This window comes from Spea bombifrons, chromosome 6 (genome assembly GCF_027358695.1).
Source record: "Spea bombifrons isolate aSpeBom1 chromosome 6, aSpeBom1.2.pri, whole genome shotgun sequence".
NCBI classification, from domain to species: domain Eukaryota; kingdom Metazoa; phylum Chordata; class Amphibia; order Anura; family Pelobatidae; genus Spea; species Spea bombifrons.
In genome coordinates this window covers 258051-270693 of record NC_071092.1, presented here as the reverse complement: position 1 = coordinate 270693, position 12643 = coordinate 258051, and the positions used below count along the sequence as shown (strand labels likewise).

The following is a 12643-nucleotide window of genomic DNA, read 5'->3' as shown; positions in this document are numbered from 1 at the left end:
TCCTGTGCTGGAGGTCCTGCAGTTAGTTCAGAACAGATATTCAGAACGATGAGGATTCATTCGATACAAGATGGGAGACTCTTACTGTTACCTAAACGCATGAGAGAATCCACGCACCTGGAACGGTCGCTGACAGGACTCCTGAGATCGCCTCCAGAACTCGGGTCTGAGCAGCACACACAACGATTTACGTTCCGTGTATCGGAAGCCTATGGCTAGCAGCCCGGAGGGGGTATCTTTGCAATAATGCATCAGTTGCCTCTAAACCAGACGGGTTCACGAGTCTGAATACAGCGCTTCGGAATATGCAGTCTCTATAAGTGCGTACTCCGACACGCGAGTGCAGCGTGCCCCCGGGCCGCCCCGTCTCATTCTGTACCTTATCCGTTAAATCTCACCACATTTACACAAATGTTTTTTAGGTTTTATTTGTTCACATGATCACAGTTATAATTGTACAGGAGTAATGGTCGTTACTACTTACAGACAGAACGCGGAATAAAATGAAAGCTCTCCTTTCTGGCTTTAGCTACAAAATGATTCCTGAACCCTGGAATTCTTGCTCTCGGGGTTCTTAACCGTCTTCCTCCAGGAACCGGCTCTAGTTTCCTCTAGAATGTTTCAGATAAAGGTGTGGAATACAACCTCTGAATGACGGTAATAGTAATTTACACTCTATGTACAATTCGACCGACTTCCTCGCTCACTCGTCTCCCACGCACCTTCACCTTCATGTATATACAGCGCAATCGCTCGGTACGTGCAGGCGAGAAGTGTGATGGTATTTTACAGCGAAGACACAAGAACCGCATGCGATCGGCAGAAAACACAGAAAGTCTACACCTAGACACGGAATATACAGACGTGTCCACGGTTTCCGCTGCATGCAGCCTCCTGGGAACCCGTACAAACGAGTGCGCGTGGAGCACGATACATGGAGTCAATCGTCAGTGTTTACATTGTACGTCTCATTCTTAACAGAAAAATACATATATTATATATATACCGATGCGATTATTCCAGGAAAGATTTCAGGTTTGCCATCATTCGTAACAAATATGAAACGTTCAGAGATAAAGTGGAACTTTATGCTGATCCACCCGCCACTGCCACACACCAAGCACACACATGCAAGCGTGTGCATCCCATGTTACATACATGTGTGCGTTCTCTATGTTAGGCTTGGACTGTAAATGTTATTTCCCCAAAGAAAAGTCTTTACACAGCGAGTCATTATAATTTAAGGCTTATTTAATTAATTACAGAAAATAAATACAAAGAACAGCTTATCTTTCCTGGAACAACCTACAGTTAATGTCACCCATGAGCACAGAGGTCAGAGGAGAGGCGAACGCGTTAATATGCTTACACTTCAGCTAATATGAACAATAATACTGATAGATTTTGCAAAATATACAATATTTAGAATATTAACTATAGATGACATGCAAAACAGTTTTATTTTCCCTTGAAGGAGCTGAAGCCCGAGGAGCCGATCACAAGGAACACACAGACATTTGGATATTGTGGACCCCCGTTCCCGAGGGGAGGATGCCGCCGGCCCCCGCGGAGGCCGAGAGATGGAGGTAAGCGGTTTGTTGAAAGTTTATTTCGTTAACACATATGTAAAGGTTTCCATTCGTTGTACTCGGCGATTCGAGGACCTTCCCTGCTCCCCACGTCCTGGTTTACCAGCTTCCTTTAGCAGCCGGTTATTGGGGGGCACCGCAGCACCTCGTCTGTGCCCCGGCCAGGAAGGCCCACGGAGAGCTTTACCCGTTCGCTCCACTCCGTCAGACAGCCAGCGGGAGAGCCGGGGCAGTAATTCAGTGCTGCCCCCCGGAGGTGGAGGCAGATTACACAGCGGGAAGTCATGGAAACATTTGCATATATAAGTGTACAAAGTAAAACAAATGCTCTTTTGTAGAGAAGGAAACATTGTCTTAGCGGCCGGGTAGCTCGTGTTCGGTTATAACAGGTTCTGCGTCATACGTGACACACGGACTGTACACGGCTTCCGCTATGTGGGGATAAAGAAAGTGCTTAGATGTCGGTCTGACGCTAACGGGCGAGGATTAGGATTAACGTTAATCTGGACTCTGCCATCTCCTGGCAACGGAAACGAACAAATTACAGAACATCGCGGGGTCTATTCACTAAAGGTACATTAACTAACGTAGCGTTTAATCAACGAGATGCCGGCGCCGTATAATGTAGAGATAAATCAGCGAGCCGGCCCCCTGTATAATGTATAGATAAATCAGCGAGCCGGCCCCCTGTATAATGTATAGATAAATCAGCGAGCCGGCCCCCTGTATAATGTATAGATAAATCAGTGAGCCGGCCCCCTGTATAATGTATAGATAAATCAGCGAGATGCCGGCCCCGTATAATGTATAGATAAATCAGCGAGATGCCGGCCCCGTATAATGTATAGATAAATCAGCGAGATGCCGGCCTTGTATAATGTATAGATAAATCAGCGAGCCGGCCCCCTGTATAATGTATAGATAAATCAGCGAGCCGGCCCCTGTATAATGTATAGATAAATCAGCGAGCCGGCCCCTGTTTAGTGTATTGTTAAATTAGTGAGCCGGCCCCTGTATAATGTATAGATAAATCAGCAATGTATTGTTAAATGAGTGAGCTGGCCCTGTATAATGTATAGTTGAATCAGGGAGATTTTTCCAGTCTCCTCACCCGTTGCATTGGGGCTATCGCTGCCCTTCTTGCCGAGTCAATAGTTAAATGCCCAGCTCTCTTGCCATCTCTCCCTTTAGTGAATAAAGCCCCGCGGTACTGGTTATTAGAATCCAGGTTAGTGGGGGTGAGAAATCCCTACTGATCACGGGGTGAAATAATGTACAGAGCAAGCACTTCGAGGTACAATCAACATTACAAATAATGTTACGGATGAAGAAGGCAGAATCGGCGGGTAAACGGATCTACGGAAATCTCTGCCAATTAAAAAACATGAACATGTCAAAAAAGTCTTAAAATACATTCTCTGCTAGAAAAGGTTTAATCATATCTTCAAAATCAAACGGTATGAATAGCAAAAGGTTTCAGGCGATGGCGATGGGTCATGCGCATGTGCTGGTCACACAACTACTTCTGTGTGTCTACAAATCGTGTGCATATATAGAAAAATTAGGTCATGAAAATTCACAGTTCTTACAGCCGTTAAAGTGTCCGAGGCGGTTATTGTGTGAGCGCCGGCGGCTTTCACCAGGAAGTGCGTCGGCGCCGACAGCTTTGCTTACCTGAAGTATGAGAGCAGTAATACTGATCTGCGTTCTGTCCTCGTTTAGATAATTGGCACATTTACCGACTGCCTCAAGGTCTTAAGTGCAAAGGGTACTTCCGGAAAAATACTGAACCCCTAAACACGTCCCCCCCCCAAACCTACCCCCTTCAGATCACGGGAAAAGCTGCGAGCCCGTATTGCTAGAATCCAAAAATTAAATATTTTATTTTCAAGCTTCTAAGTTGCTATAATTACACAGAAACAGTATGTTTAACCATTGAATGACCCGACACGCAGCAGGAATGCCGTTACTTAGGTTTCTGTACACTGTGTGGTTAGTGTTAAAGGGTTAATGTGTTAGACGATTGTGCTGATCCCGCTGTGTTTGGGTTTGGTGCTTGCAGACACAGACGGGACGGCTTGGGAATGGTGGTGGGGGGCATGCTGGGAATGGATGTAGGGCGCGTGCGGGGGGTACTGATGCTGCTGAAGGTGTTGGGGGGGGTGGTAGTGATGCTGGTGATGGTACGGTGGTGGGTTCTGCTGCATGTGGCGGTACTGCGCATGCACTTGTGCCTGTGTCTGCCCTTCTGCTGATCCCGCGTAGTGCTGATGTGAGATTAATGTTGGATGCTGCGGTGGCGGCGGCGGCCCTGCTACTAAATGACCTTGGGAAGATGGCTTTCCTCTCTTACTACCGAACAGAGACCCTAGGAGGGAGGAAGAGCTGGGAACGCTCTGGCGAGACGGACATTCACGGGTGGAGGTGGCTCGTCTGCGCATGTGGGGGCTGCTAATGATGGACCCCTGAAAAGAAAAGGACAGAAAAGGTAATTACAAGGTTTGCCAAAAAAGCAATTCTTTTTCTGCAGAACGTACACGTCTGACCTAAAGCACAATCTCAGCTAACCGGCAGAAACTGACTTTATCTACGGTAACGCTGACTGTTCACACTCGGCACACGCTGGAGCTGGCCCAGGGGCCGAGGGTGGGCAGGGACGGCAAACACACAGAGATAGGAGGTTGGAGGCAGACGCATGATATACGCTGGATATTAGTGCTTTCAAGATGAATGAAATCTCATGAAATCCACATAGAGTTGGTTTTCATTTGGTGTTCCTGGCGGCTCCCCCTGCGCATCCTCTACCTCCCCAGACACACAGTCCCATTATCCGCAGCGTCACAGGACAGGGTGACAGAGAAGCATGTATTAAGATACAGGAGAGTGAGGAAGGGGTTAATAGCGAGCTAGTGTCAGGGTCAGCTAGAAGCGGGTATCATACATGTTGGCTGCGTGTTCCTTGTCACGTGTGCCCCAAGCATGCAGAATATCGGAGGCAAGCAGAGATGCATTACACAGAGCTACAGATTAACAGCTTCCTACTTACTTCCATATTGCTGTCTAGCGATCCTGCACTGCTGCGGCGGCCACGTTTCCCTGCCCAATACATGCAATACCACAGATTAGAGACCAACACACAACGTGGCTGAGTCAGCTCAATAATCATCAGAACCTGCTCATTGACACAAGCAACAAGTGAGTGTGAGAGGCCAAGGGCCACCGGCCAGCTCTGGAGCCACAATGGCATGTGGGCCGATAGAACGCGTGGCTTCTCGTGGTGGGAGTAGTGGCTGTAGAGTCTCCGGTATTCCTGAGTGTATAATACGGAGGTGTAAGACGGTGATGCTTTCCTCGCTGCCCTCTCAGTACGGGCTGAATACCGTTAACATTAAACTGCCACACCAAGCAGTGATGATTATTAAAGGGAATCGATCAGAAAGCGGCTTCTCTGGGCGCCGTTTCACTTTTCTGTGATTACATCCATTTGGATACACAGGCTGCCGGTACTCGTGAACCCACCGGCAGCGAAGCGGCTCCTCGGGACGGGCCAATCGGAATTTCAAGCAATAAAGGGAGTAGAACCGGCGTCCATCACGATAAATTCCCTTTAATAAAATCCCCACCTTTTCTGATTCAGCCTACAGGGGCTAAAGGGTTAAAAGCGGTGCTACCGGTAACTAACGGCTACAGAAAGTGTCTCTCTGCTCACTACGAGCCGGGCTCAGGGGCTACAGGAACGCAGAGAACAGAACAGCGTGGCTTACGTGGACGGGCCGAGCCGCGTCTGGACAGGAAAGTGAGCGCTGCAAAGGGACACGGAGTGATTAGTGACACGGCGAGTGACTGTTACAGACGTAAGCCACAGGAATGTGTGTGGAGACGGGGGCCCTGGCAGTACTGGGGGGCCCAGGTGTCCTGACCTGGGAATATGGGGGTGTCAGCTGTTTCCTTGTAGCTTCTGCAGCTCAAACCCCGTATGAGAGAGAAGCGCGTGCGGACCCCCTGCACTCATCACGTCCACTCCCACTCCCACTCACCGTTTTTTTTATGGAGTGGCCCGACCAGACGCGGAACGCCGGCAAATACAGCATGAGGAGTATCTGCGGCCGAACGACGGCAAATACAGCATGAGGAGTATCTGCGGCCGAATGACGGCACATCCAGCATGAGGAGTATCTGCAGCCGAAAGACGGCACATCCAGCATGAGGAGTATCTGCGGCCAAACGACGGCAAATACAGCATGAGGAGTATCTGCAGCCGAACGACGGCACATCCAGCATGAGGAGTATCTGCAGCCAAACGACGGCAAATACAGCATGAGGAGTATCTGCAGCCAAACGACGGCACATCCAGCATGAGGAGTATCTGCAGCCAAACGACGGCACATCCAGCATGAGGAGTATCTGCGGCCGAACGACGGCACAAACAGCATGAGGAGTATCTGCGCCCGAACGACGGCAAATACAGCATGAGGAGTATCTGCAGCCAAACGACGGCACATCCAGCATGAGGAGTATCTGCGGCCGAATGACGGCAAATACAGCATGAGGAGTATCTGCGGCCAAATGACGGCACATCCAGCATGAGGAGTATCTGCGGCCAAACGACGGCACATCCAGCATGAGGAGTATCTGCGGCCGAACGACGGCACATCCAGCATGAGGAGTATCTGCAGCCAAACGACGGCAAATACAGCATGAGGAGTATCTGCAGCCGAATGACGGCACATCCAGCATGAGGAGTATCTGCGGCCGAATGACGGCAAATACAGCATGAGGAGTATCTGCAGCTGAACGACGGCAAATACAGCATGAGGAGTATCTGCAGCTGAACGACGGCAAATACAGCATGAGGAGTATCTGCGCCCGAACGACGGCACATCCAGCATGAGGAGTATCTGCAGCTGAACGACGGCAAATACAGCATGAGGAGTATCTGCGGCCGAATGACGGCAAATACAGCATGAGGAGTATCTGCAGCTGAACGACGGCAAATACAGCATGAGGAGTATCTGCAGCTGAACGACGGCAAATACAGCATGAGGAGTATCTGCAGCCAAACGACGGCACATCCAGCATGAGGAGTATCTGCAGCTGAACGACGGCAAATACAGCATGAGGAGTATCTGCGGCCGAATGACGGCAAATACAGCATGAGGAGTATCTGCAGCTGAACGACGGCACATCCAGCATGAGGAGTATCTGCGGCCGAACGACGGCCGATACAGCATGAGGAGTATCTGCGGCCATCTGCAGTATGAGGATAACGTTCCATGCCGTGGGACTCATCACCCAACCAGCAGCACCAAATAAAGAAAATATAAGACGCCAACAGCCATGGATTCTGTTGGGGGAGTCAGTTGGGAGGCGAACGGCACCGTCTTGTACCCCCACTAACTGCCTGAAGGATCACATAACATGTGCACGTGTAACACATGGATATCGAACACATGTGTACAGCATTTACACGTGAAATCACTTATACATTTTATAGAAACTCCAAAATCCGATGCATTCATGATAAAATAGTAAATGTTTCCCAAGCAAGGGAGCAGCATGGGGGGGGGGGGGTAAACCCCGGAGGTCTCTTTCCCAGCATTTTTAGAATATTCTTGAAACGTGTTCAGGACGTGTTTATTGACACCACGGGTAACTTCATACTCCAGACATATAAATATCTAACCCGGTCTGCAGCAAAACATTCACCACATGAGCAACTTCTGCCCCAAGTATGGGGAGAGTACTGTGACCTAACACCTACCCCCATCCCTAATACCGGGGCATACTTACAGTATGGGGAGAGTACTGTGACCTAACACCTACCCCTATCCCTAATACCGGGGCATACTTACAGTATGGGGAGAGTACTGTGACCTAACACCTACCCCCATCCCTAATACCGGGGCATACTTACAGTATGGGGAGAGTACTGTGACCTAACACCTACCCCTATCCCTAATACCGGGGCATACTTACAGTATGGGGAGAGTACTGTGACCTAACACCTACCCCCATCCCTAATACCGGGGCATACTTACAGTATGGGGAGAGTACTGTGACCTAACACCTACCCCCATCCCTAATACCGGGGCATACTTACAGTATGGGGAGAGTACTGTGACCTAACACCTACCCCCATCCCTAATACCGGGGCATACTTACAGTATGGGGAGAGTACTGTGACCTAACACCTACCCCCATCCCTAATACCGGGGCATACTTACAGTATGGGGAAAGTACTGTGACCTAACACCTACCCCCATCCCTAATACCGGGGCATACTTACAGTATGGGGAGAGTAGAGAGTACTATGACGTAACACCACTGATACGGGTTGAAATATGGGGACAGCACTGTTACCTAATGCCTATCCTTACCCCTGATATCGGAGAGTACCTGTGGTAAGGAGGAAAGAGGCTGCAGTATGGGGAGAGTACCTGCGGTATATTGAGAGTACTGCCACCCAACACCTACCCGATATCAGGGAGCACCTGCAATAAGGAGAGAGGATCTGCAGTAGGGGAGAGTACTGTGGCCCAGTGCCTTACCTTATCACTGATATTGGGGCGAACCCACTGTATGTGGAGAGGTAGTTCCTGCATAATAGGGGGTACCTACAGTATGGAGAATACTTGCAGCCAGTGGGGGGCAGCTGCAGTATTGGGGGCGCCTGCAGAAGGGGTAATGGGAGGACTACTATCAGTATAGGGGCAGATACCCCTGTCTTACCAGTACAGCTAATTGGAATACAAATAAGTCAGAACCCCCCCTCCATTACCCGTAGAAGCATACCGTAACATACACCGCACACAGATACCCGCCTGATACCCCACAGCAACAGAAACATGGAGTCATGTCAGCCAGAAGCCATGAACATCCTCACGGAACCTACTAATACTGTTCCGTAGGCACACAAGGAGTGTACGTGTTATCTGCATGTGACATGTACGGCACCGGGTGCGTGTTACACACAAGTGCTCAGTACTAATTATATTAGTTTATTAGATTGTATCAGACAGGTTATTGTCTCTCGTGTTTAACGCTATTGCTGCGTGTCCAGCCTGTCCAGCAGCATCAGATCACCGGCCCTTTTTAATAAAGTCCTCCCTGTATACAAAGTTACCCAGCCCAAGGGGTAATGACAGACAGGACATGATGGAGGAGGCCGTGCGCCCCGACTAGTCTTAGGGGTTTGGAGGTACACAGAGCACCACAAGGAGGGAGCACCACGTGGTGACTGCGTCTGGGAGGTGTCTGCATGGGGGTCTCCCATCTGCGCGGGGTGGGGGGGTCTCCCGTCTGCGCGGGGTGGGGGGGTCTCCCACCTGCGTGGGGGGGGGACCCAGACTGCGTCATTCCTATAATGTAGGAGTCGTGATTGGCGACGGAGGTGAGACTGATGTGGCATGTATAACAGGGAATGGATACCGCACAGACGGGGCAGGACGCAGCTATTCTAGAGCAATCTACGTACGATAATCTATACGTTCTCCTGCTGCTTGTAGAGATGCAGCCGGAATAGGGTACCGCGCATGAACTAACGAGACTCATCTGTCTCTTTCACATTATTCGCCAGAAGTTCCCATAAACAGTGGAACGAGCTGGCCACTAACCGGACGCGCCGGTGTTCACACAGGATGATAAGGTGCCAATGTACAACGCTATGGTATGTGGCACATGCTCGGTACTCTGGGACATCAGTGAATTTAGGGGGGCTTCACTCCATTTCATTCATCAAATGTAATGCGCGGGGACACGGAAGCACACGGAACACATGAAGCGTTTTGTACACGGGTCTGGAGCTCTCTGAATCTACATCTAGAATATCACTTACACTTCGCACTTCTTCGGTCCGTTAAATGTACACATAGTGATCTACAACAGGTCAATGTTTTAATTCCAATGTTTCATAGAGGAACAAAATAAAAGGGGGCAAAAAACACACGTGTGTGACTCAGGGTTACGGCTACGTGTACGGCACAAACGATGCTCTATTTACATGGAGCGCGCGGGGCACGTGTGTAGTAACCGTGTGAGCAGATTACCTGCTTCAGAAAGATCTCTCAGGGAACTGCTGAGCGCGCTCCTCTTCAGACCCTCGCTGCTGGCGTAGCTGTCATCCAGACACGTTCTGTTCAAGGCGCCGTTTCCAGACTCCTTCTTCAGGCTGGCGGACTGGGACATGCTCGGCCGCACCACCCCCTTCTGCTTCTCTAACTCGGCTGAAACGACCCAACAAACGCACCATATTGCCAACCGGCGGAGGAAGAGCGCAACACGCAGTGCCGCGCAGGTACAGCAGCAGATCATCGTTACATACATCAGGTCAGAAAGGACGGGTACCGAGCGCCGGGTGGAAGAGGCCGCTGCGGACCGCCGTACTTACACTCTATTCTGTACTTTTCCATTTCCTGCACCTCGGCGATCGATTCTCTCAAATCGTCCGTAAACTTCTTGCGATCTTGAGGATTGGGAGCGTTGAAGTTAATCAGCACTTTGATATCAGCTCCTGGAATCGCGGAGGTAAGTCGGATGCCGTTGGGATAGTCTAGAACAATCCAAGCACGCGGGTAAACAGAAAATCTAGAACAATCCAAGCACGCGGGTAAACAGAAAATCTAGAACAATCCAAGCACGCGGGTAAACAGAAAATCTAGAACAATCCAAGCACGCGGGTAAACAGAAAATCTAGAACAATCCAAGCACGCGGGTAAACAGAAAATCTAGAACAATCCAAGCAAGTTAACAGCTTCCTTACAGTAAAAGTAAATTGAGGGGTGTAAATCAGGGCGCGGAGATTTAAAAGGGCGCTCCGTTTCTTTCCTTTTCTGTACGGTCAGTAGGTGACCCGGAAAATGTTTTTTGTCACTTGAAAACTCACATAAATATTTGCAGGGGCCGTTAGCTTGGAGACCACGGCGTTTTATTGAATACGGTGGCTTTTTATGTGATAGTTGCAGCTTTATTAGAACAATAAATACTGTGCACGGAACGGATCTCTCATTGGGAGATTTGCTTGGACTCGGACCCTGGCTCGTGGCCGGCTCAGAGACATAATCCTGCCAGCCCCCCGGCACTTATCCACGTCTGGCGGAGCTGCTACCTGTGCCGGTCCGGATCAATGACTTCCTAAGGCTGTGAGCCATGTGCCGGAGGTAAAGGAAGTTTCCAGAAACCTCAGTCCCGGAGAGATGCCCTAAGGTGTTAATACTGTCGGAAACTCCGTCCCAGCGGGCACAGGTGGAGCCCCCCGGTCTCTCCGCTACTAGTCACTTTATCAGCCACCATAGCATTTAAACTCACACTGATTTTCAAAGAGAAGAACTTGCATCCCATACAGCGAGAAAGACTGGCGGAAACTGTACGTTACGGAATTCTTCTTCTTCTGGAAGATTTTGGTGACCTACGGCAGAAAAATACAAGATCCATGTTTTATTTTTTTTACAAAAAGTGGACATTAAAGGAAGAATAATCTACAGCATTAATCCCCATCCGTTTAGAAAGGAAGAGCCAGCCATTAATCCCCGTGAGCGCCAGCTGGGTGAGCATGCGCCTGTAATGTGGCGGGTGCCTGTGCGATGCGCAGGGTTAACAATGATGGGGGTTGGCACCTTCGGCTGCGCAGGAACGGCACTAATCCCCCCACCTCAGGGTCTGCAGCAGCGCCGCCGCGCTATTCCTAGCCACCGAGATACCGCCGAAGACGCTTCGATCTCTGATTACATTTTGAAAAAGGGGATGGAAGAAGCCAAGTCCTGGTAATGAGGCTCTCAGGAATCGTACGCGCTCTACGCTAACGAGCACGCTGTGCTTGGAGTAATATCCGGGCGTACGTACCACGAGCAGGTCGTTAAAGAGGAAGATTTCTCGCTGATGTAATCCAAGCTTTTGGGGTTTGTTCGGATCGGGAACTTCGAAGAGACGGCAGTAACAGACGAGCCTGCGATGGGGCAGAGACAGGACCTGCGAGAGACAGAGGACACGCCGCGTACATCAGGGGGTCTCGGTCTGCAAGGAACCGGAACTCGTTGGCAAACAGCCCAGAAGCCATGGCTTTTGCGGTATAAACTGATTTGTCATTTAAAGCTCGCATAGAGAGGTCGCCCATGCTGGCTGCGAGGATTTCAGGGGATACCCTTTGGAATAAATCACGGGGTTCATGAGCCTTTTTGTCCCAGACATGTAAACACGTGGAAAACTCACGGTTATTTCACCAAACCTTTCAAAAGAATTAAAGGGCCACCCAACAAAATGCCCCGTAATCTAAAATCAAACTGGGATAGCAATTAAATCTGTGATGTCATAAAGGAAAACTAGACAATCAGCGCAGGAGTCCGAAGGGCGAAGGAAGGTTTTTAGACACAGAATGGAAAATGATACGTACGCAGCCAAGGCCGTGATGTAAGGATCCGATCTGCAGCAGAAAGATACATAAAAGCATATTAAGGATCAGCGGAAACAACACAACGAAGACGCAGCGTGAACGTGTAACAAGCCGCGCGCTTATTCACCACAAAACGTGGACAGAAAATATCTTAGGACCTTCGGCGTTAGCGGCCAGCATTCAAGGTCTTGCATTTAATTGCATTTCAGGACAAGAGAAGGATGTGTAAAGGATCCAGTTTGGGCTACAAACTGTTTATCAATGACTGCTGATAACCATTACTTGGCTTCCATAAAGGTTTTTTATTTCCTTCAAATGTATAACTTAAGGAAAGGAAAATATAAAACATCTTACCGGCTTTTTCCCCACAATAAGTTTTTCGACCTTTTGGACTTGGGATACATGATCTTCGTTAGTTTTCAGTTCCCGCTTGCGGATCCGCTCATATATTCCTACCAGCATCTCTCGCGGGATGTCTTCACCGTCGTCCACGCCTGTAGGAAGTGATCGCTTGTGTTAATGGCGGCTCTCGGGAGACATGCATGCACAAAACTACAGCTTCTGTACAAGGAAGCGCCAGGCAGGCTAGAACTTTCCACGTTCCACGTATCGCATCGGGTTCAGGTAGAGGATGATCAGCCAAGTCATGGAAACCGCTTGGCTTTTCTCT

The 12643-nt window shown here is 49.5% G+C and overlaps 1 protein-coding gene across 6 annotated transcripts in view; it reads right to left on the bottom strand.

The window, feature by feature from the left end:
- Positions 1-3003: 3003 nt before the first annotated feature.
- IQSEC1 (IQ motif and Sec7 domain ArfGEF 1) overlaps positions 3004-12643 on the bottom strand; it is a 69900-nt gene continuing 60260 nt past the window's right edge. For 5 of the 6 annotated variants that reach the window (XM_053468595.1, XM_053468599.1, XM_053468596.1 and 2 more), the window contains 8 exons: positions 12328-12467; positions 11974-12003; positions 11427-11552; positions 10893-10992; positions 9976-10137; positions 9635-9811; positions 4636-4685; positions 3004-4054 (listed from right to left, as the gene is read on the bottom strand). In XM_053468595.1, the coding sequence (XP_053324570.1) occupies positions 3605-4054; positions 4636-4685; positions 9635-9811; positions 9976-10137; positions 10893-10992; positions 11427-11552; positions 11974-12003; positions 12328-12467 (1235 nt within the window). In that variant the 3' untranslated portion in view covers positions 3004-3604. The remainder of the gene's footprint in view (positions 4055-4635; positions 4686-9634; positions 9812-9975; positions 10138-10892; positions 10993-11426; positions 11553-11973; positions 12004-12327; positions 12468-12643) is intronic. The other variant, XM_053468600.1, reaches the window with a different exon arrangement.